Source organism: Lepus europaeus, chromosome 8, assembly GCF_033115175.1.
Source record: "Lepus europaeus isolate LE1 chromosome 8, mLepTim1.pri, whole genome shotgun sequence".
Classification (NCBI taxonomy): domain Eukaryota; kingdom Metazoa; phylum Chordata; class Mammalia; order Lagomorpha; family Leporidae; genus Lepus; species Lepus europaeus.
In genome coordinates this window covers 55,559,277-55,579,057 of record NC_084834.1, presented here as the reverse complement: position 1 = coordinate 55,579,057, position 19,781 = coordinate 55,559,277, and the positions used below count along the sequence as shown (strand labels likewise).

General features: G+C 37.0%; 1 protein-coding gene across 8 annotated transcripts in view; it reads left to right on the top strand.

Annotated features, from left to right (window-relative positions):
* The window catches only part of BLTP1 (bridge-like lipid transfer protein family member 1), a 239,607-nt gene that overhangs the window by 118,999 nt on the left and 100,827 nt on the right, over window positions 1–19,781 (top strand). For all 8 annotated transcript variants that reach the window (XM_062199676.1, XM_062199670.1, XM_062199672.1 and 5 more), the window contains exons 31-42: window positions 419–592; window positions 2,065–2,185; window positions 3,860–4,006; window positions 4,397–4,524; window positions 4,843–5,042; window positions 9,633–9,830; window positions 10,507–10,718; window positions 12,748–12,899; window positions 13,365–13,515; window positions 13,683–13,835; window positions 15,420–15,660; window positions 17,624–17,766. In XM_062199676.1, coding sequence (XP_062055660.1) covers window positions 419–592; window positions 2,065–2,185; window positions 3,860–4,006; window positions 4,397–4,524; window positions 4,843–5,042; window positions 9,633–9,830; window positions 10,507–10,718; window positions 12,748–12,899; window positions 13,365–13,515; window positions 13,683–13,835; window positions 15,420–15,660; window positions 17,624–17,766 — 2,020 coding nt within the window. The remainder of the gene's footprint in view (window positions 1–418; window positions 593–2,064; window positions 2,186–3,859; window positions 4,007–4,396; window positions 4,525–4,842; window positions 5,043–9,632; window positions 9,831–10,506; window positions 10,719–12,747; window positions 12,900–13,364; window positions 13,516–13,682; window positions 13,836–15,419; window positions 15,661–17,623; window positions 17,767–19,781) is intronic.

Below are 19,781 nucleotides of genomic sequence, written 5' to 3'. Positions count from 1 at the left end.
ATAGACTTTTAAGAATAAATTGCCCAACATAATATAGCTCTTTGATATGGCTTTAGCTACATATATATGCAGTCAGAGCATTTTTACTAAGCATACTTTGCAAATTATAACTTGAAATGTCTAAATCTGGGACTAATAAAGCCAGTTTTGTATTTTTCACATGTTGGAACAAGTCATTGAGTAAATGTATCAAAAATTTTTTCTTCAGTTGATGTATTAGCCATCTTTGATCAGTTTATATTCTGATGGCTCATTTGACCATTGAAAAATATTTCAGACAAAAAATATCAATTCCAAATCCATGACATTTTTAGTTGAAATAAATATAGTTTAAATATGCACTCATGTTAAGGCAGCACTAATTTTTCTTTCTGTTTATGATCTTTTCAATATATGCTTTGCTTGCTAAATTGTATAGTACCCCATATACTCCTTTGGAAAAGAAAGTCGTTGACAACACCGATGATGAAACATTAACGGAAGAGTGGACCCTGGATCAACCAGTCTCCCAGACCAGAACGACAGCCATAGTTGAAGTAAAAGGAACCGTTGATATTGTTCTGACTCCCCTGGTGGCTGAAGCTTTAGACAGGTATTAATGTTGTCTAAAAATATAGTTGTTACCTTATAAAATGGTACATATGGTATGACATTTCTTACAGGAGATTGTTGATGATATCTATTTTGATTGAATAAAAATGAAAGTACATTTAAAGAGGCTTATGTTTCAGTATCCTTTTTTAATTTTCAGCCTAACTAATAATATTGCAATAATATAATAATTTTGAGATAGAATTGGCATTCTGTTTTTGGCTTTGGCATAATGAGCATAAAATTATTATATACTCAAGAATTAACTATTTTGTTTCATTTTCCTTTTTTAAAAAAAGATTTATTTTATTTACTTGAGAGGCAGAGTTACAGAGAGAGGGAGAAAGAGGTCTTCCATCTTCTGGTTCACTCCCCAAATGTCCACAATGGCTGGAGCAGGGCCGATCTGAAGGCGGGAGCCAGGAATTTCTTCTGGGTCTCCCACATGGGTGAAAGGGCCCAAGAACTTGGGTCATCTTCCACTGCTTTCCAAGGTACATTAGCAGAGAGCTGGATCAGAAGTTAAGCTCCCAAGACTTGAACCAGTATCTATATCAGGTGCCAGCACCTTAGGCAGAGGCTTAACCTACTATGCCATGGTGCCAGGCCCCTGGGCCCCTTCATGTTCTTATCTTATTCTCACTATTGTCTACTTAATGAAGGGAGAATGGGGAAATAGATACTAACTTGAATATAAGCCACAGTGGAACACAATGGAATGCAAAGTTATGTGGAAAACAGAGTGCTGAAGGAGTTGGGAAGATAGGAGGTTCCCTGGGGAGTGATTTTCATGAGAGTCATCATTTTGCTTCAAAGGTATATAATTTTCTGATATATTGTTAGGATGCCTATGAGATGTCTCACAAGTGAAAAACGTAGGAAATCATATTCAGGAGATTGTAAAAGAAAAGACCATTGCCTAATCCTTGGAATGCTTTTTCTTGGGGTGAGGGTGGTAATGGTATGGGAAAAAATGTCAGAAATATTTCCCTTGTATAATGTCTAAAAATGTGATATAGGGGCAAGCCTTGTGGCACAGCAGGTAAAGCCATTGCCTTCAATGCTGGCATTCCATATGGGTGCCTATTTGAACCTCAACTGTTCCAGATCCCTGCTAATATCCTGGGAAAAGCAGTGGAAGATGGCCCAAGTACTTGGGCCCCTGCCACCCAAGTTGGAGTCCTGGAAGAAATTCCTGGCTCCTGGATCCTGGCTCTGGCCTGGCCCATTCCTGGCTGCTGCAGCCATCTGGGGAATGAACCTGTGGATTGGAGATTCTGTCTCTTTCTCCCTCTTTCTCTGTAACTCTGCTTTCATATAAATAAATAAATCTTAAAAAAAATGTGGTTTAGGCATTCTCAATTTGAAGAATTGTAAATATTGACATGATGCTAAGTTTCACTGTTTAGATAAACTAGGTCATAGAATTAAGTGACACTTAGATTTTCCTTTACTCTTTTTTTCTTCCCTCAGGTATATTGAAGCAATGGTTCACTGTGCTAGTACACGACATCCAGCTGCAATTGTGGATGATCTTCATGCCAAAGTCCTCAGGGAAGCAGTCCAAAATAGCAAGACTACCTTCTCAGAAAATGTAAGAATTTTTTTAAATTCAGTATAATAGCAAACTGTGAAAAACTTGAATGTATCAAAATTTTACTAGCAAGTAAGTTAGAATACATGGACATGTTCAAAAAGCCTTTCTAGGTCATTGGTGCCATCAAAGATAGCATATATACTCTAACATGAATGAAATAGCAGTAAAAATATTTGTTTTGTAATTGTAGTTTTTTTTTTCTTTTTAATTCAAAAGTAACTTAGTTTCACCCATTTTCTAATTAGCATGGGCATAATTGAGTGACCATGCCTTAATTTTCTAAGAAATTGAAGCAGCTCATTTTTTAAAAACTTTCTTCTATATTTAGATGACTTATATCTTAATGTTATTTTTGAGGTTATTCTTGTTCACCTCAGTAATTCAAATCACTACCTATTGTATGGTATTCTACTTATGTTGTAGTTCTAGTCATTAAGCTAGTTGCTTACGCCATATCCTGGTGTTTGGTGATTTTTCCATTTGACTTTTTTTTTTTTTTTTGACAGGCAGAGTGGACAGTGAGAGAGAGACAGAGAGAAAGGTCTTCCTTTTTGCCGTTGGTTCACCCTCCAATGGCCGCCGCGGTTGGCGCGCTGCGGCCGGCGCACCACGCTGATCCGATGGCAGGAGCCAGGTGCTTCTCCTGGTCTCCCATGGGGTGCAGGGCCCAAGCACTTGGGCCATCCTCCACTGCACTCCCTGGCCACAGCAGAGAGCTGGCCTGGAAGAGGGGCAACTGGGACAGAATCCGGTGCCCCGACCGGGACTAGAACCCGGTGTGCCGGCGCCGCAAGGCGGAGGATTAGCCTAGTGAGCCACGGCGCTGGCCCCATTTGACTTTCAAAACTATCTGGAACATATTTGGACTAAGGACCAGAAGAGAGGTAAAAGGGAGGCTGATTTTTTTGTTTTTTAAGATCATTTATTTGTGTGAAAGACATAGTTACAAGAGAGAGCTATATAGAGAAATCTATCTGTTGATTCGCTTCCAAATGGCCACAACAGCCAGGACAGGGCCAGACTGAAGCCAGGAGCTTGGAACTCTATCTGGGTCTCTTACGTGAGTTGGCAGAGCCCAAGCAGTTGGGCCATCCTCTGCTGCTTTTCCAGACACATTAGTAGTTAGCAGGGAGCTGGATAGAGAGTGGAACACTTGGGGTTCAAACTGGCACTCATAGAGGATGTCAGTGTTGCAGGCAACAACTTAACCTGTTGCACCACAGCACTGTTCCAGAAGCTGATGCTTTTAGTGAACCAGTTTGTCATTATATATTGACCTTTCATGTGATAGATAATTAAGATAGAAGAAAACAGAAAAAAAAGTTTTTTGTTTAATATTTCCAGGAAATAAGAGGCCAATGATCAGAAGCCAAGTCTGCTTTCAAGTCAGTAGAATTCTATGATCCTAAAAAAGGCCTAACAATACTATTACCATTTTTTTTCTGTTTGTTTCTCTATAGACTGATTTCACTTTAATATGTGTTACTTTTGTCAACATTGAAGGTACCAGTCTATCTCCTAGCTTTTCCAAGGTTTGGATTTTAAGATGGGATGTTAAGCCAGATGACATTTGGCACACTAAGGGGCACAGTGAATAAAGAACTTGCTGTTGTGGATGACATGACAGTTATGGAAGGTCTACGAAATATTTCTGTTTTTAATATTTCTAAGTTATCTTCCAAACAAGATGTTCGAGGAACAAAAACTGAGCACCCTGCTATAGGAACGACTACCCAAGGACAAGCACAAACAAATCTTACAATGAAGCAAGATAATGTAACAATTAAAGGTCTTCAAGCTAATGTCAGCATACCAAAGGTAAACATTTAATATTTAAAAAATTTTCATGTAAGAGGAGAACATTTTGTTGGTTTTTAGCCTTTGCATTTACCAAAATGAACAATGAATACTTTGCAATAGCAAAAACATTTTATTCATTTATTTATTCTTTTGATGATCTAATATAGCTTTAATGTAATATAAATAGTTAGCTAAAATCTTGGGTAATATTCCATAAAACATTCCACACCCATCCAGTAAAAAATTATCATTATTTTGAGAGTTTGTGTTTATAAACCTTGCCTTCGTCACTCTTAGATACACAGATAGGTCATTCTTAATGGAACTTTTTAATTTTCTACATATTTTACACTTTGGACATAAGTTTTTACTTTTCAATTCTGGAATTTGTGACATTTTATATATTAGGTAAACCTATGCTTGTTACAAGCCTCAGTGGAAGAATCTCCAACTACAGCTCCTAGTAGAAGTGTGACTCATGTTTCTCTAGTGGCTTTGTGTTTTGACAGAATTGCTACCCAAGTTCGTATGAACAGGTAAGGAAGACTTCATTAATTTGAGCCATGCTAATCTTACAAGGTACTAAAGCAGGCCTTGATAATCTTTTTAATACATCTTTGATCATTGTAATGTTAAAATTTAAGCTTGTTTTGGGAACTTAAATCTTACTCTACAGATTCGTTTAGTACATTTTTAAAAGCCTGTACTATTTTTATTCATAATTTTTAGTAAACATTGAAGAATTTATAATTAATTGGTTGAATTAAAGTAGTGTGGTAGGTTCTAAAAAAGTAAAGCATCTAGTTAACTCTTTACTGAACTATATCATTACACCCTGTTTTCTTTTTTCATAGAGGTGTGGTTGAAGAGACTTCAAATAATGCAGAACCTGGTAGAACATCAAATTTTGATAAGTATGTTCATGCCACTAAGATGCAGCCTCAGTCTTCTGGGTCCCTCAGATCAAATGCTGGAGCAGAAAAAGGCAAAGAAATTGCAGCCAAGTTAAACATTCATCGAGTTCATGGGCAGCTCAGGGGTCTTGACACAACAGGTGGGATTCTACAACAAACATGGGGTTTTGGCATATATAAATGGAAGAAGATTTTGCTGAAGAGAACATGAGTTTTTCCTTTGTATATTGGACAATATGAGTACTTTATAAGAAAGAGATGTTTCTACATACAGTAAACAAATGGTATTATTTCTTTTTTTTTTTAAAGATTTATTTTATTTATTTGAAGGACAGAGTTACAGAGAGAGGTAGAGACAGAGAGAGGTGTCTTCCATCCACTGGTTCACTCCCCAAGTGGCTACAACGGCCAGAGCTGTGCCCATCTGAAGCTAGGAGCTTCTTACGGATCTCCCGTGCGGGCACAGGGGGCCCAAGGACTTGAGTCATCTTCCACTGCTATCCCAGGCCATAGCAGAGAGCTGGATAGGAAGAGGAACAGCCAGGACTAGAACCGGCTCCCATATGGGATGCCGGTGCTTCAGGCCAGGGCTTTAACCCACTGCACCACAGTGCCGGCCCCACAAATGGTATTATTTCTTACCATCTGTTCAGAGTAGAAAGTGAACTTGGTTGAAGTTGCTATGAAAGTTAGTGGTATGACTCAATTAGAAGCTACTTCTGTCCACTATGTATTTTCTTCATGCTACCTGCATGAATCTTTGTAGTTTTTCTTCTTCTTCTTTTTTAAAGATTTATTTTATTTATTTTAAAGAGTTATATAGAGAGGTAGAGACAGGTATTCCATCCGCTGGTTCACTCCCCAGATGGCTGCAATGGCTGGAACTGCACCGACCTGAAGCCAGGAGCCAGGAGCTTCTTCCAGGTCTCCCACGTGGGTGCAGGGACCCAAGCACTTGGGCCATCCTCTAATGCTATCCCAGGCCATAGCAGAGAGCTGGATCGGAAGAGGAGCAACCGGGACTAGAACCGGTGCCCATATGGGATGCTGGTACTTCAGACCAGGGCTTTAACCCACTGTGCCTGCCCCATGTAGTTTTTCTTCTTCCTAAAAAATTGTTTGTAAACTTTATTAAAAACAATTAATTACAATATAAATCAAAACCAGGTAGCTTAGTCTTATTACAAGTGGCAGACATTCCTGTTAAAAGTGCCTGGTGAAGTCAAAGAGAAAAGAAGATGGGCTGGCATTGTGGTGCAGTGAGTTAAGCTGCCACTTGCAACACTGGCATCCATATAGGGGCACTAGTTCAAATTCTGGCTGCTCCAATTCTGATCCAGCTTTCTAGCAGAGGATGGCTCAAGTACTTGGGGCCCTGCCACCCACATGGGAGACCCGAATGAGGTTCTGGCTCCTGGACCAGTCTTGGCCATTGTGCCCATTTAGGGAGTGAATCTGTGTCTGAAAGATCTCTCTCTCCCTGCCATATTTCCACCCCCACCCCCACCCCCAAGCTATCTCCACTCTTCCTCCATTAGTCTGTCTGTCAAATATATAGATGTTATGTATCATTTCAATATTTTGAGCCCTATTCATATCATATTCTCATTTAAAACCTTAAATGATTTTACATTATTAGAGATTTAATCCAGAAAAAGTTGGGTTTATTGGTCTTTAGGTTAGTATGCTGAGATATCTGTGTGGGACAGGTGATCAGACCAGAAAGAACAAATGAGTTCCTTAAATTTGCTCATTATGCTGATATTCTGTAGCTTCTGAAGGATGTATGATTCTTGTGTGTATTTCGGGTTTGTGTAGGAGCTGTGACTTTGCTCAAGGTTTATTTTGCCATCTTTGTTATGAAACCAAAGCATTTGACCTGAGGATTTCAAGAGACATTTCATTATTACCTGATATAAAATACAGTAACTTGAGTAAGAAACAAAAAAAGAAAGAAAACACTTCTCTTCTGTAGTTTGCACCAGTGACCAGTTTGCATGTGAATACTATACAGTCCATAACCTGTGCCTTAGATAATTTTGAGAAGCATGTGATCCAGATAAAACTTTATCAAGGACAAAACTCCCAATAAAATTCCAAAGTTTGCATTTGCATAAAAATTCAGAATAAATGTAAATGTCTTTGCTTATGTGTACATTAGATACTCGGTAATCTTAGGCATTTGTTACAAAGGGGAATGGGATGTAGATGTCATGTGTGGTGTTAGAGGCATGGTTTTTAATAATTTAGTAACTTTGTTCTATGTGAATATACTACCTGCTCAAGAAATTTAAGTGAAAATCCAATGAAATCCTCATGTGATACTGTGCATCAGAAGAAGCTAATGGGATTAAAGAATAATATAAAAGATTAAAGAATGAGAAAATTATAGGAAAAAAAGTGAATGTTTACTCTCTGAACAAGACTTGCAAATCAAAAATAGAGAATGCTATTATGATAGAATATTATATTTACATAGCTATTGAACTGGTTTTTTTCTTTTTTTTTTTTTTTTTTAGATTTTTAATGTATTTGAAAAGCACAGTACACAGAGAGAGAGAGGGAGAGACAGACAGACAGATCTTCTATCTGATGCTTCACTCCCTAAATGGCTAGGCCAGACCAAAGCCAGGAGCCAGGTAGTTCTTCTGGATCTCCCACATGGGTAGCCCTTGGGCCATTTTCTGCTGCTTTCCCAGGCACATTAGCAGGGAGCTGGATTGGAATTGGAGATACACAGATTTAGGAACATAGTGGGACTTCCTCCCTGCCTTCCCTCTTGCCCACATTCTGACCCTTCCTCCTCCTCCTCCTCCTCGGATTCCCATTCTTAATTTTTATAGTGTTCTGTTTTCAGTGTACTTAATGATTGTAAAGTTAACCCTACTCTAAATAAAGAAGTTATAGTATGAAGAGAGAGGTGACAAAACAAACCAAACATTGTTATTCAGTGGAAGAGACAAGGTTTATAAACAATCATCTATTCTCAAAATCTATTTCACTCCAATACATTACATTTCAGGTATTCTATTAATTACATTGGATGAGGGATATCTGTCTTTTTGGGACTGGCTTATTTCACCAAGTATAATGATTTCTGGTTGCTATCATCTTGTTGCAAAGGGAGGATTTCTTTTCTTTTTTTTTTTTTTTTTTTTTTTTATAGCTGAGTATACCCATAGTGTACATATGCCATAGTTTCTTAATACAGTCAACAGTTGATGGACATCTGGGTTGATTCCATATCTTAGCTATTGTAAATTGTGCTGCTATGAACATAGGGGTACAGTTAATTCTTTCATATTCTGATTTCTTTCCGTTTGGGTAAATTCCCAGGAGAATGACCTGAGGAGATTATCATGGTATACTGTTCATGAAAAATGAGAACCATAGCTGAGGGGCCGGTTAATGGGTGCCAGTTCCAATCCTGGCTGTTCCACTTCCTATCCATCTTCCTGCTAATGCACCTGGGGAAACAGTGGAGGCTATCTCAAGTACTTGGGCCCCTGCACCCAGGTGGGAGACCTGGAAGAAACTCTTGACTCCTGGTTTCTGCCTGGCCCAGCCCTGGCTGTTGCGGCCATTTGGGGAGTGAAGCAGCAGATGGAGGATCTCTGTCTTTCTCTCTCCTCTCTGTATCTCTGCCTTTCAAATAAATAAATAAATCTGTACCAAAAAAAAAAAAAAAAAAAAAGAAAACCAAAGCTGGGTTTCAAAATGATCTCTAGTGGACTGGAGGGCAATTTACTTCAAATGTCAACAACTTAAATTTAGGCATTTAAAAAATATTCTTTTCACATTTCTGTGTTTGTTAGCTATAATCAGAGAAAGAGAAAAAAGAATAAAAGAAGGCATAATAAAAACTCCTCCTAGGTACTCAGGTTGTTAGCTTTCATATTGCAACTTGATAGCAGTGGAATCATAGGAGTGTCTTATGATAAAATGTAGGTATATACAATCTATTAGAACAAAGCTGTCTTAGAAAAAGCTATAATTTTCTTATAAAACAATATTTATCCCAAGAATGGGTAATTAAGATAATTATTTTGTTTTGTAAAATGATTAAAGGTATTTAAAACTGTCATCATGAAGTTGAATTATTCAGGAACTTTTTAACTGTACATTTTAGAGTACTTTAATCTTTCAAAATGAATTGATACTACCTTTGAGCAATTATTTGTGAATTATGAATCTATGAATCTTTTTTTTTTTTCTTTTTGACAGGTAGAGTTAGACAGTGAGAGAGAGAGACAGAGAGAAAGATCATCCTTTGCCATTGGTTCACCCTCCAATGGCCACCGTGGCCAGCATGCTGCAGCCGGCGCACCATGCTGATCTGAAGGCAGGAGCCAGGTGCTTCTCCTGGTCTCCCATGGGGTGCAGGGTCCAAGCATTTGGGCCATCCTCCACTGTACTCCTGAGCCATAGCAGAGAGCTGGCCTGGAAGAGGGGCAACCGGGACAGAATCCGGTGCCCTGACCGGGACTAGAACCCGGTGTGCCAGTGCCACAGGCGGAGAATTAGCCTGTTGAGCCGCGGCGCCGGCCAAATTATGAATCTTCTATATCTTGCAAAGTATTATTTTACATTTGATTCATTTGTTTATTTTATTTCCCCATCTTTTTGACAGAATATTAAGATATTTTAAGACAACCACTTGCCAAATGTTTGATTTTTAAAATGTCAACTTTTGACTTTCAAATGGTCATTTGGCTCTCTCTTGACAATAGACATTGGAACCTGTGCCATTACTGCCATTCCTTTTGAGAAGTCCAAAGTTTTATTTACTCTTGAGGAGTTGGATGAATTTACTTTTGTGGATGAAACAGACCAGCAAGCTGTTCCAGATGTAACTCGAATAGGCCCTAGCCAAGAAAAATGGGGTTGGATTATGTTTGAATGTGGACTTGAAAATTTAACCATAAAAGGTAAACATTTTGTTGTTGCTGTTGAATTCTGCTTACACAGGGCAATAAACCAGTCCCACAATGGTGAAATGTTTTAAATAATTGTGACTTAGAAAAACCTGGGTGAATAACATAAAGCAGAAAATGTGGTACCTAGGATTATATACCAGAAATAGGTATCCCATTCCAATTGCATAAATGGAGCTTTTCCTCCATTGTGTTATCCAAAAGTAAGTAGAGCAGCCAATTGTACCAAATCCCAATGCTTGAATCAAGCAATTGGTGACCTAGAAAGACATCCCCAAATAAAATATAAAACTAGTTATAAAAATTTGCATTTGTCAGAATTGTCTTTGACTAACAGAGCTTTGCTGTATAGAATGTTGACATTGTAAATATTTTATTCAGTGAAAAATAGAAACTTACAACTTTATTTGTTTCTTACATATTATTGGGGTAATATTTTAAAACAAGAAGGTTGAATTGTACTTAAGTCTTTTAGCTTTAGTCATATATAATACAGTAACTACTATAGTAGCAGTAATTAGTATTATTTATTCACCTAATAATTTACTTGCCTACTTTATATATAAATGCAAACAGTTGGTAAAAAAAATCTCTAAAATTTTATATGGATATCATAGAGTACAACATTGAGATTCCCTTTTTTAATGAATAAATTCTTTTGTTTTTATAGGAGGACGACAGTCTGGTGCTGTTTTATATAATAGTTTTGGAATTATGGGTAAAGCTAGTGCCACAGAGAGGGGTGGAGTGCTGACATCCAATAATTCTTCTGATTCTCCAACTGGCAGTGGTTATAATACTGATGTCTCTGATGATAATCTTCCATGTGACCGGACAAGTCCTTCTTCAGACTTAAATGGAAATTCCGTTTCAGATGAACAAGTTGGTGAATTTCTAGTAATATTAAAACTGTGGAAAATGGCATAGACTACTATAGACTCAATTCAAAGTGATTTATTAATATTTTAAAGATTTATTTATTTTGAAAGTCAAGAGTTAGAGAGAGAGGTAGAGACAGAGAGAGAAAGAGCTTCCATCCACTGGTTCACTCCCTAGTTGGTTATAGTGGCAAGTGCTGGGCTAGGCTGAAGCCAGGAGTCAAAAGCTTCATCTGGGTTTTTCCAAATGGATTATAAGGGCCTGAACACTTGGGCCCACTTTGCTACAACTCCAGGCCCTCAATTCAAATTTAATTTCTGGAGTATAGTTGCTTTTGTTTCCCTATTTTAGATTTATGATATCTGCTTAAATGTTAGAGCATGTTGGTGAATATATTAATACTAGAGTATTATTTCTGGAATGTTTTATAGACATACACACATATATACATATATCTATTTATATATCATAGTATCTAGCATGATAGTTTGTTCATATTAGACACTTAATATGTATTTGCTGAATCAATGAATTACCGGAATTTAAGAACAGGCCTTGTATGTTTTGAAGGATTTTAGCAAAAATTATTTTTTAAGTAGTTTGTTGATAACTTTTCATGTAAATTTAAATATTTTTGTTAGTTTCTACTTATTTCAGTTAGAATTCTGAATAGTACCTTGTATTCAACTCATTATTTTTATTATGGCATAGTTTCATGATGTGTACAGTAATAGCTATAGCAAAAAATAATTAAAATTCTAGATTATGGGAAAGTTTTACCACCCACAGGTGACTTTGAGCAAGCTACTTTCTCCTAAGTCTCCTCAGCTTTAACGTAAGTGTGGTAATGATATTAACTTCATAGAGATGTGAAGATTGAGGAGACAATACATATGAAAGAATTAACTCAGTACCTTGCACATAAGACTTTACGCCAGCCCAGCCCTCCCCCCTGGCAGTCCCACGGTCCCATGGCTCGGCTCCCCAGGCATAAAGCTAGAAGAGTAGGACACAGACAGAGCAGGAGGAGCAAGGAGGCTGGGGGTGGCCCTGAGCCATGGTTTATCAAATCTAGCAGCTCTGTTTCTTTGATATTCAGTTACTTACCTCCCTGAACTCTGAAGAGCTGTGCATATTTCAAAAATATCCTGTTTCTCAATGTATATCAGATTACTAGCATATAATTAAGATTGTTTTGTTATAAAGTATTATGAATTTATTCTTCAGTAGTATTTTTTATGGCTCTATATTTGGAACTTGTAACATTCTGTTAAAATGGAATGGGGAGGTAATGATTTAACCTAGTGGTTAAGAAACTGATGGAAGATCTCTCTGTGTAGCTCTGACTTTCAAGAAATAAATAAATAAATCTTTAGCAAAAAAGATTCCTATGTCCCATATCAGAATTCCTGAGTTTGATCTCTGGCTCCTGACTCCAGGCCCTAGAAGGAAATGGTAATGGTTCAAATAATTGTGTTCCTGCTATCCATGTGGGAGACCTGAATTGGCTTCCCAGCTTCTGCCCAGCCCAGATTTAGCTGCTGTGGGCGTTTGAGGAGTAAACCGTCAGATGGGAGTTTTGTACTCTCTCTACTTCTCAAAAATAAATAAAAAAATATTTTTTTATGGAATGGGAAGCATATTGCAGTAGAAAGCAGAGACCTTAATTCTATAACCCCTTCTCTAACTTAATAATTACAGGAGCTCTGGCAAGTCACAGGACCACTTTCTCTCACTTTTCTTTTGGGAAGGTAACAGCTCAACATACCTAAACAAATGTGATTGAGTTAAGTGACCAATCAAAGCCTGTTGATATATGGTTTATAGTGCAGGTTTTTTTCAGCCTGTGCTTCTTGGAGCATCAGTGATCTGTAGATGTTTCTCAAATCAGGAAAGGCTAGGCTAGGTAAAGTTTACTTTGTCTGGTATTTATAAAGGTGTTGTATGTAAAACTTGATGTGATAGAAAGGTTTTGTGTTAGTAGTTTCAAAGGGCTGTCCATTAATCAGTTTTTTCATTATGTTTTATAAAGGATGAAGGAGTTGAATCTGATGATTTGAAAAAAGATTTACCTCTCATGCCTCCACCTCCAGATTCATGTAGCATGAAGTTAACCATTAAAGAAATTTGGTTTAGTTTTGCAGCCCCCACCAATGTTAGATCTCCTACACATGCATTTTCTAGGTAAAGTTTTTATAGTACTCTGGCTTTTGTTTACTCTTCATTTAAAATAGTATACATTTCTGTTTCATATGTTTCTGAATTATTTTTCTAATATACTTATTAGTATTAGCTTTGCCACTTGTTTCATCTTTTCTACATCATACTTTCTGTAGATAGTATTCTCACCTTGTTAAATACAAAATTTTCTTTCCTAATACTTTAGTTTTGTTCTTTCCATGTCACCCTGCCTTAGGCTTTTGTTTATCGTTTTACCTCTGACAAGCTTTTTTTCCTCTTTTTTTTCTTTATGCTTTTTTTTTTTTTTTTTTTTTTTGCTTTCTTAGCTATATTTCATAATTTACCAGTGGTCATAAGGAAAAGAAAATAATTCTGTCTGAATAAAATTGCAAGTGAATATGGTAGATATGGGAAATTGTTTGACAGTTTTGATCATTTGTCTTTGTGATTCATAATTTATTTTAAAAGGCAACTGAATCTTTTAAGTACTGCAACTCCAGCTGTTGGTGCATGGCTTGTTCCCATTGATCAACTTAAATCATCCTTAAACAAATTAGAAACTGAGGGAACCTTGAGAATTTGTGCTGTTATGGGATGCATAATGACAGAAGCATTAGAGGTATGTCTTTCAATAATACAGGGAAACATAAATCCATTATTAAAAATGATTCATTGTTAACCAGTTTTAGAAAATATTAGACTTGTAAGTTCTTAATTGCTAGGTGTCTTTTATTTGTAGGATATTTTATACCTATCATTTAATCTGTTGTTCTTGCTTGGTTTCAGAATAAAAGCGTACATTTTCCCCTAAGAAGTAAGTACAATAGACTTACAAAAGTTGCCCGCTTTCTCCAAGAAAATCCTTCATGTCTACTATGTAATATACTTCACCACTACCTGCACCAGGCAAATTACTCCATCATTGATGATGCCACGATGGTGAGTTTTGAAACCATGTATTAGCCTTAAAGAAACCTCTATTCTTTAGAGACCACTGGCCTACAGGGTTTGAAATGCATGTGGGAAGTCCAAAGGGGAAACTTCCTTAGAAATACAGTAGACAGGAAGGTACTTAGATTCATATTTTGAGAGTTCCCAGCATTATGGTGTAAGTACAAGCTGTGGACATGAAAGATTAGATTCTAGGGATGATGTGTCTAATTGAAAGGTCAGTGATGAAATCTGGGAGAATGCACAAATTAAGTAGGGAGGATAGATAGAGATACACAGAGCATTAAGGGAGAAGAGGTAGGAAAACCAGAAAAGAGTTACATCTTAGAAATGAGAGGTATAAAGAGTTTCAAAAAATAGAGTAATCATGAGGGTCAAATTTCACATAAAAGTTTATTAAGTAAGCATTAATTAATGATTGAGACCAGAATATATAATTTCACAAAATAAATACAATTTATTTCTGCCCCCTAGCAAAGCAGATAACACATCATGATTAGAATTCTAGAGCTTTCAGGATCTCCCTTCTCTAAGTTCTGGTCAGTGTGCAAGAGTACTTAGTAATTCAGAAGAGTTTTGTCAGTATTATCAGTGGCCAGTCAGAATATTAGCCAGGCAGGTCAAGAATCTTTATTATGTGATAAATTTGAGAAAAATGCTTAATCTGAATCTGATATAGTGGTTTCTACTTCTTCCCTGTGAGTTCAAGACTGGAAGGGCTATAATGTACTAACTTGCTCCTCTGACAATAGGCAGAGAAGGCAGAACAGGAAGAATGGCAGGTATTTTCCTGGATTCATCCTCTGTCTGAAAGCTTTTCACATAAGAGGAGGAAGCATAGATGGGTCTCCTTACATGAGTCTGGGAATGAAAGGGATTCCTCAGAAAGTAAATGTATTTAATCAAATCTATTTAGTCAGATTAGCTATTTCTGTAACATGTGGAGTTGTAGGAAAGAAGTTGAAGAGATTGTTTCTGTTTAGTTTAACACTTTAATAGGAAAATAATGAAAATTTTTTTTCTTATAATCACTGCCATGTTATAAAATATATTATCAGCCACATAATTATTGAAGACGATATATTTGACTTCCAAGGCAGTTATAGATCCATCTATGACCAATATTTATTTATAGATATTTGATTTTTTAATTGTTAAAATGGTGATAGTTACCTAATCTTTGAAGGGAATAATTTTGTTTCCTCATGATTCACTGAATATTCCAATTACCTCAAAAATTTTGATTTTTCATTTGGGCAAAATAATATTCAACTGACTAAATGCTTGTTAATGAGAACCCCAACTTTGTGCCTTATGTACTCACGTGGTGCTGTTGTATTTGTATTTTATGATAGAAAGATACAATGTTACATTTAGAAATTATTAAGTTCTGTAGTTATATTGAAATCCTGATGTTTGGGATAAATTTGGATAAATTAATTAATGTCCCTTAATGTCTAAATTTTACTTTCTAAATATCTAAATGGAGATTATGAGATTTAAATGAACAAAGTGTTTAAATGGTAACTGTTACTACGTTAGTTATTTCTAACCACATCATTATTGTTACAGAGTGATGGACTTCCTGCTTTGGTAACTTTAAAGAAAGGTTTAGTTGCATTGGCAAGGCAGTGGATGAAGTTTATAGTGGTGACACCAGCCTTTAAAGGAGTTAGCTTACATCGGCCAGCTCAGCCCTTGAAACCTCAAATAGCTATTGACCATGAACATGAAGATGGACTTGGGCTGGACAATGGAGGTGGTCTTCAAAGTGATACTAGTGCTGATGGAGCAGAATTTGAGTTTGATGCAGGTAATTTTCTAAGTCTCTGTTTGAGTGCTTCCTCACCCCTCACAGTCCAGGTACTTTCTTACTTAGTATTACTTATTAGTACAGTTAATATAGGTTTTCCTACAAAATGTTCATCTTCATTAATAATGCTAATATACTTCTTTAAAAGATATCAAAAGCCTTTAATTTCCCATGGTTATTAATGAGTTATTAATATAAGCAACTCTTCTAGTTGAGGATTACACATTTAATACAAGGGTACTTGTAGTAAATTTAGCAGCTTGTATCCCAAATTTGAAAATATCATGACATAATTATGTATGATTTCTGTTAATCCAACTAAATGATAATAATGTTGAAATCTTTGTGCTGATCTAATTTTAGAAGTTTAGTTTGGCAAATAACAATAGTCTTCTGCTTCTGATATATCCATTAAATGATGTCTTTGTCTAACAAGAATGTTTAGAATAAAACATATAAGCCTTCTTTTAAAGTCTGTGTTTTATTGTCATATTCCTTATGCCACAGTATTTTAAAGGAGCTTTTGGCTTTTTACCTGGTGCCTGTGTGATCCTGATTTATAAAAATTTGGGGACCTGCACTGAGCGTAAAACTCTGTTAACAGAATGGCTATGACAGAACAAAAATAATACATACGCATTTCTGAAATGTAGAAACATGGGGCCGGCGCTGTGGCTCACTTGGCTAATCCTCTGCCTGTGGTGCCAGCATCCCATATGGGCACCGGGTTCTAGTCCCGATTGCTCCTCTTCCAGTCCAGCTCTCTGCAGTGGCCCTGGAGGGCAGTGGAGGATGGCCCAAGTGCTTGGGCCCTGCACCCCATGGGAGACCAGGAAGAAGCACCTTAGCTTCTGGCTTCAGATCAGCGCAGCGCCGGCCGTAGTGGCCATTTGGGACTGAACCGAAGGAAGACCTTTCTCTCTGTCTCTCTCTCTCACTGTCTAACTCTACCTGTCAAAAAAAAAAAAAAAGGAAAAAGAAAAAAAAGAAATGTACAAACATATATTTTAAAGATTTTTTATATCTTAAAGTATATTTATTTGAAAGGCACATGGAGAGGGAGAGACAGCTAGAAAGAGATTTTCCATCTGCTGGTTCACTCACCAAATGGCTGCAATGGTCTGGACTCTGCCAGGTGGAAACTAGGAGCCAGTAACTTCATTCAGGTCTCCCATGTGGGTGGCAAGGGTCCAAGTGCTTGAGCCATCTTCTGCCGCCTTCTCGGACACATTAGTGGGGAGCTGAATTGGAAGCAGAGCAGCTAGGGCTTAGACCAGAGCTCCAATATCGGCTCTGGTGATGCACATGGTAGGTTAACCTGCTGAACCTGCTGTGCCACAACACCAGTCCAGTTTATTTTTATTATTATCATGACATGTAATATTTAATGAAAATTAATTTATGATGCTTTGAAAATTACTGAAAGTTCCATTAGAAAGTATAGTAGTCTAAAAATTCGTCCTTTCAGAATATTGATATATATGTACATATATATATATATAAAATACTTCCTCCAGCTTTGCTTTTTTCTTTAATCTTTAATAAAATATGTTGTGAAGATGGGATGGATTTTGTTTATTTTTTATTTTTAAAAAAATTCAACTGGATACAAAATTGAAAGAATAATACAGTGAATTTACTTTCTACTTATCTGCAGATGTTTATGTTAATCTATGACATGACAATTTTATACTTTTTGAGCTTAGTTAAATTGATTTTTGGTCACTATCATTTTTGTTGCATGTGGGAATGATTGAATAGAAGCTGTTTTCTCTTTTTTTGAGACTGAGTTAGAAGGTTGAAGTAGAGTAAAAAAAATGAAAGAGTAAATATTGTAGCAAATTCTACAGTTAATTGTCAAAGATTATGAGTTTAATGTAGTTAAGACAGGAAACCCTGGGGTTGATATTTAAAGAAAATGTGTGATAATCTATAGCTCATGTATTCTTTTGAACTCTTTCAGCCACAGTCAGTGAACACACAATGCTACTAGAAGGAACAGCTAACAGGCCCCCACCTGGTAGCTCTGGACCTGTAACTGGTGCTGAGATAATGAGGAAACTTTCTAAAACTCATACCCATAGTGACTCTGCATTAAAAATAAAGGTACATTATTGCTGTTTCTTATTAGAGTTACTCAAAATTACAGGGAAGATCTAAAATTCTCTCAAATTTAAATATTACTATCTCCCGTAGTCAAATGGTATTTTTATTTTGAAATCAATTTGATTAACTTTTAGTGTACATATTCTTTAAAAATTATATCATCATTAGTTAATAGTAAATAAAAACGACTTTAACTGCCAGGCCGTAATGTTCTCTTTACACTGTGATATTTAATACAATTTATATTGAAAATGTTGATAATCTTTTAATCTTCGGTTTTAATGAAAAGCCTTTTATTGAATGCATTGACAATATATAGTTTAATCTGGACTTCAAAAAAAGTTATTTATTTATTTATTTAGTTGAAAAAGAGAAAGCGAGCAAGCATTCCCAGCCATTGGTTCACTCCCCAAATGACCAGAAGGCTGAACCCAGGCCAGTCCAGAGCCAGGACAGGTACTCAATCCAGGTTTCCCACATTAGTGACAGGAAACAAATTTTTTGAACATCATTTCAGCCCTCCATGAACTACGTTAGCAGGAAGCCAGGCATCAAACCATCTTCCATTTGCAGGTTCACTCTCCAAATGTCTGCCGCAGACATGGCTAGACCAGGTGAAAGCCAGGAGCCTACAACTCATCCAAATTTTCTGCATGGGTAGCAAGGCCCAAGTCCTTGAGCTATCATTTGCTGTCTCCCAGAGTGCACCTTAAACAGGAAGCTGAATTGGAAATGGAGTGGGGACTAAAACCCAGGCACTCTAATATGGGATGTGGGTATCCCGAGCAGTTTTTAACTGCTGTGCCGAACACCCATCTTTTTGTTTGTATGGTCTTTTTTGTACTGTATTTTAAATTGATATGAAATTTTAATCTGAAATATCAGAACAGTTGTGCAAAATTTTGTAGTTTTTAATTTTTCATTACAGAATTACCAGAATTTTTAACTCTTGGCATTTTAGAGCTCTCCAGAGAATCAAATGTTACACAGAGATTTACTGTTCGAGTACTAGGAAGCATAGCATAGTGTTAAGAATATTGGAATAGATGTCAAATACACAGTTAATAATCTGACTTCTTCTTTCATAAGACAGTAATAAGGCCGGCGCCACAGCTCACTAGGCTAATCCTCCGCCTGTGGCGCCGGCACACCGGGTTCTAGTCCCGGTTGGGGCGCCGGATTCTATCCTGGTTGCTCCTCTTCCAGTCCAGCTCTCTGCTGTGGCCCGGGAGTGCAGTGGAGGATGGCCCAAGTGCTTGGGCCCTGCACCGCATGGAAGACCAGGAGAAGCTCCTGGCTCCTGGCTTCGGATCAGCGCGGTGCGCTGGCCGCAGCGTGCCAGCTGCAACGGCCATTGGGGAGTGAACCAATGGAAAAAGGAAGACCTTCCTCTCTGTGTCTCTCTCTCTCACTGTCCACTCTGCCTGTCAAAAAAAAAAAGAAAAAAGAAAAAAGAAGACAGTAATAACATCTGCCTTGGAAAATTTGTTAAGGTTTAAGTAAGATTATATGAAACATACTTTTAATAAGCATTTAAAAAGTCTAAGTGTTCTTTAAACCTTCTGTGTCAATATACTTCCCTTCACCTTTCCCTATCTAAGTGAGGATAGGAAGTAGTGACGAAAAAAGATAAAGATTTTTTTCTGATTTCCAGAAAGGGCTAAGTCTTCAGAGGCTTCATAGCACTGAGAGCCTTTGTCCCTACATTCTGTGCTCTTATTCCAAAATCTCTAGCTTCCTTTTCTTCCAGATAGATGTCTATGAATATCTTTTTTTTTATTAAACTTTTATTTAATGAATATAAATTTCCAAAGTACAGCTTATGGGTTACAATGGCTTCCCCCTCCCAAAATTTCCCTCCCACCCACAACCCTCCCCTTTCCCGCTCCCTCTCCCCTTCCAATCACATCATGATTCATTTTCAATTCTCTTTATATACAGAAGATCAGTTTAGTATATATTAACTCCAGAGAAGGTTGCTGAAAGTAGACAATTTTATTTCTCTAGTTTCTGGT